Source organism: Myotis davidii, unplaced genomic scaffold (assembly GCF_000327345.1).
Source record: "Myotis davidii unplaced genomic scaffold, ASM32734v1 scaffold238, whole genome shotgun sequence".
Classification (NCBI taxonomy): Eukaryota; Metazoa; Chordata; class Mammalia; order Chiroptera; family Vespertilionidae; genus Myotis; species Myotis davidii.
Genome location: NW_006293779.1, coordinates 4675933 through 4681565, shown reverse-complemented (window position 1 = coordinate 4681565; position 5633 = coordinate 4675933). Strand labels below are relative to the sequence as shown.

The window sequence follows — 5633 nt, the reverse complement described above, 5'->3', positions numbered from 1 at the left end:
CCTGCACGCCCCACACTGGGGATTGATTGAGCCTGCAGCCTAGGCACGTGCCCTGACCAGGAATCAAACCGGGAACTCCTGGTTCATAGGTCAACACTCAACCACTGAGCCATACAAGCTGGGCCTGGGCTCTTTTTAGTGCTGAGTGAAAGCTAAAATGTGACCATAAAGTTACTCTTATTTTATAATCTTTGGCATCAAAGACTACAGATCTCTTTTGGACGATATACTTATATTAGAAGAAGGATACATTTCTTTGAGAGAAATAAGTGAAGCAGTGTTGAAGTTTATTGTTAGAAGACGTATATATTTTATTGTGAGATAAATGAATTATTTGTTTTAGGGCAAGTCTTACTGTTTTGGCCTCCATGACCACTGTGGGCTTTTATTTTGTTCTGTAAGCCATTGTATTAATCTTTTATTTATAAATCACTTTTTATTTACTTTGTTAAATATCTTAAATATGTGGGGTTTTAAAAAATATTTTCTTTTTCTTTTTTTAAAAGCTGCACGTCACTGACTCCTGGACCCAATTGTGACCGATTTAAACTGCATATACCATATGCTGGAGAGACATTAAAATGTAAGTCAGTGATGACTATTTTACTAAAAATGTAGATTACAGAAATTGTTTTAGGGTTCAGTTCTTCTGGGGATGATCTATATAGTCAAATAATATGCTGGTGCTCTGTTTCTTTACTTACCAATTTTAGGTATTATTATCTTTTGACTTCCTCCTCTGAGGCGTGAAGCATCAGCCTGTTTTCACTTCACCCTTTATCTCTCCCCTTTCCTCCTCTTTAATGTGATTATATCATCAGTATTGGTTCCTGTGTTGGTTACATTTTTAAAGGATTATTTAAAGCATTGTATTGTATAGTTAAATGAACAGCCTGTAAAAATTCTTAGTAAGTGCGTGGCACAGAGTTAGCACTGTTATTACTTAAGCACAGTCTCTCTACTGTGACAATGAGCACGTGGTATGCTTTTATTTAGTTTCGCATTAACCACAGTGTTTTTGGCTCCCCACTTTATAAGATGAAGATAATAGCCCCTGCCCTTTACCTCCCAACTTTTGTTTTCTATTATTTTACTTTTGCATTGTCAAGATTGATAACATGATTTACTCTAAATCTGTAATTGTCTCTGGTCTCTGTCTATAAATTGCTTGAATGATTGCTCTGCAGGCCTGCTCCTGCACAGTTGTCACATGGGATTTACCTTTGTTGTTCTCTTGGATTTGACCTTTTTTTTGTAGAATCTATGTATTGAGAAATCTGTTTTGTATAATTATATCTTGGTAAACAGGTTACCCCTTTATCTTGCTGGAACAAAGTCTCAAATAATTTGCTCGGATTCCTGTCTCCCTCCACCCTTCCACTTTTCCTGTAGAGCTCTTCTGATGATTTTTTATTACCACAGTCATAATTAGGTATTTTAATTTTTAAGAGCTCTTTCTCACTCTTGCTCTCTGTTTCTTTCACAGAGTCTTGTTCTTATTTTATGAATGCAGTATCTTAAAAGTTTTCAGCCTTGGCCAGTATGGGTTGGTTGGAGATCGTCCATATGGTGGTGTGTTCGATTCCCACTCAGGACACATACCCAGGTTGAGGGTTTAATGCCTGATCAGGGCACCAGTAGGAGGCAACCGATTGATGTTTCTCTCCCCCTCCCCCTCCCCCTCCCTCTCCCCCTCTCCCTCCTCCTCTCTCCCTTCCTTTCTCTAAAATCAATTTAAAAAAATTTTTTTTGAAAGGATATAGAATTTTTTTTTCTAAGTTTTCTGAATTATCCTAATTTCCCTCTCCCCCCCGGGATTATATTTTTATTTGTTTATTGTTTCCCCCCTCTGTTATTCTATAGCCTTTCCTCAAATAAAAGGTGATTTTTGATTGTCCAGTTATATTTAAGACAGACAATAAAACTTTGGGACTTCTGTGTAGGCTGGGCTCACTGAGTGTGTGGATTAATGGTAGGCTAGCTGTTAGTGTGAGGAACCCCTACATGTCATATTTTAGAGTTTAATTGTTATAGCTCTCCCTTAAATTATTTGTTCTATTTCTTTAGAAAATTCCTTGCATATTTTTTCTGGAGTTACATATCTGGCCACCATGACATTTTTTGAGAGGGTTGGTATTGTGGACGAAAAGTGGGGTTCTATGGGTAACCTTATAGGGTGATCTGATTATAAATCCCTAACTGGGCAGGTCGTGATGGATAGTCATGCCCCAGGCCTATAACGTTATTTTATTTATTTTTCAATTATAATTGACATACAGTATTATTTTATATTAGTTTTAGGGGTATGGAATAGTGGTTAGACATTTACTACAACATTATTGATTTTTTTCTATGCTGTACTTTATATTCCTATGATTGTTTTGTAACTACCAACTTGTACTTCTTAATCCCTTCACCTTTTTCACCAGCCCTCTGGCAACCATCAGTCTGTTCTACATATCTATGAGTCTGTTTCTATTTTGTTTGTTCATTTATTTTCTTTAGATTTCACATATAAGTAAAATCATATGGTACTTGTGTTTCTCTGACTTATTTCACTTAGCATGATACCCTGTAGGCCCATCCATGTTGTCACAAATGGTTAGATTCCATTCTTTTTCATGGCCGAGATATATATGTATAACTTCTTCTTTATCCAATCGTCCATTGATGGGCACTTAGGTTGCTTCCATATCTTGGCTTTTGTAAATAATGCTGGGCCCATGTGACTTGAAAGGAATATATATTCTGCTGCTTTGGGATGAGATGCTTTAAAAATATCAATTAAATTAATCTGGTCTAAAGTGTCATTTAGGCCTATAACTTATATAGTGAAGTATTTTAAACCAGCCTGTCCATTGTGCTTGTGCGTCTAGGTTCACACACCTTTGAAATACCTCTAAGGGGGTGTAACCTTCAAGAGAACACATAATCTTGTTAACTATTCTGTAATCCTATCCCCTGCTTGCTTTCTTCAGTCTTCCTTATATCCCTTCCTTAATTTCAAATGCATAAAAGAAGCTGCAAAACTGTTGTTCTGTGGGAGCATTTGAGATCTTACTCCCTGGCATATATTGTCAGTTTTACTCAAATAAATTCTTATAAAAATCTGCTACAGGTTTGGACATTTCTTACTGTGACAGTAAATATTCCCTGTGGAACTTTTAAAAAAAATATATTTTTATTGATTTAAGGAAAGAAGGGAGAGGGAGAATGAGACAGAAACATCAATGATGAGAGCGAATCATTGATTGGCTGCTTCCTTTACACTTCCTACTGGGGATGAGCCTGCAACCTGGGCATGTGCCCTGACCGGGAATCGAACCTCCTGGTTCATAGGTTGATGCTCAACCACTGAGCTATACTGGCCATGCTCCCTATGAAGCTTTTAATTGTAAATCTCCCTGTTTTTAGCCCCATGTCTCATTCTTAGCTCTCCTTACACTGGATGACCGCAAGTTTTTATGGATTTACCAGGACAGATGGCTTCCTGCTCATCAGTAGCCTCTTTCTCATGTTACTGCAGCCAGAGCTTTCTCTGCCCTGTTTCATCAAGTACTACTCTTCCATCTGCATTCGGCCTTCTAGGAATTTGTTGAAATGTCTCATCTACCGATTGCTACTGTTTTCTTCTTCCTCTTCCGTTTTGGATTTTTATCTTACTCTTTCTTCACTATTATTTAATGGCAGGGTGGGTCTTGCACTGATCATAGTATACAACTTTATCTGAAGTTTTTCATTAAATCCCATTGAAAAGTTATGATGTGTGACTTAAATTGTAATTTTAACCAAGGCTGAATCAAACTATCTAAGCTTATGGTAATTTTACTTCATAACTTTAAACTCAGTGGAGTTTGAGGTGGAGATGGTATTATTTATTAAGTTTTATCTTTAGCCCCTAGCACAGTAAAGATATTCAATTAAGTATTTGTTGACAAAATGAATTTATGCATAAATTAATCTTTGTGTTCAGATTTTTGTTGTTTTAAGTATGGTGTTATAGAGAATGTGACATTCTGTTAGTTGTATCTATCTTTTACCAACATAAATTCAGTTTTTAGAAGTTATTTATTATACAAGGAATTTGTAACTGGAACATTGCTCTTAACAGTACAGAAAACAGAAAGGACATACAGTACTTTGCAGATCTGGAGTCTGTCAATTTTGTCTTTATATATTTTACTCTACTTTCTCAAAGCACATCAGTGAAAATAGCATACTAGTACAACTAAATTTTATATTTTAGAATATTTTATATATTAGAAAACAGTTTCCTATAAATGTATATCTGTGAGTAAAGGAAATTTTGTGCAGTTAAGGATATTGAGAATGAAAGACAAAGAGGAGGGTACATTTCTACCCATGAATTCATGAATTGATTCCTACAAGAATTACCCACATTCAAAATGAAGTAATTGAAACACAAAGGACCTGCAGATTGCAGTACATTAGGAATGATGTTACTGTTTCCTCAGCTCTATTAATGTGAAGAGACAGCTCTTCAATGTTGGGACAGTGAAAGAGTTACCACGTTGTGTAAGATTCTTATGGGAAATATCAAAGGCTATCTGAATTTAAGAGAAATCCTGGAATTTCATTATTGTAGAAGAGACAGCTGGTACTTAAAGAGGATTGTAAAAGTGCATCTTCCAGTGGTTGATTTAAATAAAATACATCTTAAAGTCTATGATGGTGCCACTACAATGAGTGAAAATTTATCAGTTGTAGTAAAATTCACAGAGGAAGTTCAGTGAGCTTCATATAAATGCATATTTGTAAAAAATAGCCACCCTAGTCATGATCTATAGCACTTAATTCTTGAAGAGATTTTGTTTGTGTTTTGTGTACCCTATTTAAATAAGCCAGAGAATAGGCTGTTTTGATCATATTTTATTTCCAATCTCTGGTGTATTGCCTGACATTTAGAGGTGCTCAGTAAGTGTTAGTGGAATGAATGAACCATGTTCATTCTTTGGATCTGGCAATGACGAGGTTTGATGAGGAAGTGACAGAACTCTTAAATATTTTCAATTTTACAAGTTGGTTAAATAACACTGTAACTATAAAGAGAGATGATTGAGATACTGTAATATCATTCAAGTCTGTGGCTGGTAAAGCAAATGGTTTGCTGACTGGTTTCAAATTTGAAATTATCTTTTTTTTAAAAAAAATGATTTTCCATACTAACAATTTACTTTAATCAGGGACTGTTTGGTTATAAGAAACCCATTAGAATAAACAAAAATTAAAGAGACTGTTTTGTTTGTCCCTGTAAGAAATTAAGTGAATTTCATGGTGTCCAAGGTTGGGAAGTGTAGCCACTCCTCATAGGCACTGGTACCAGGGACTCCAGAAAGATGGTAGACACCATAGTAGCCAGTCAGTATCTGTGTCTTTGTCTGTGTCTTTCTCCCACATCATACTCTATTGTCATTTTATCCGCCACCCCCCCCGCCCCGCCCGACTCCCCTAGTGCCGGGGTCCAACCCCAGCAGGTCCAGGGGTTCCCAAAGGTGTAGACGGAGTCGGCAAAGAAGGAATGACACGGAGACAGCTTTCAGTTGATCAGCAGCCTTGCCAGGATCTCTAGCCACAATCTCCAGCCAAGTTCTGTGTCCATGTTCTCTTGCTAG

At 36.5% G+C, this 5633-nt stretch overlaps 1 protein-coding gene across 1 annotated transcript in view; it reads left to right on the top strand.

Annotated features, from left to right (window-relative positions):
- Positions 1 to 5633, top strand: part of BRE (brain and reproductive organ-expressed (TNFRSF1A modulator)) — a 352293-nt gene that overhangs the window by 29191 nt on the left and 317469 nt on the right. Inside the window, exon 3 of the mRNA XM_006767439.2 lies at positions 507 to 583. Within this exon, the coding sequence (XP_006767502.1) occupies positions 507 to 583 (77 nt within the window). The remainder of the gene's footprint in view (positions 1 to 506; positions 584 to 5633) is intronic.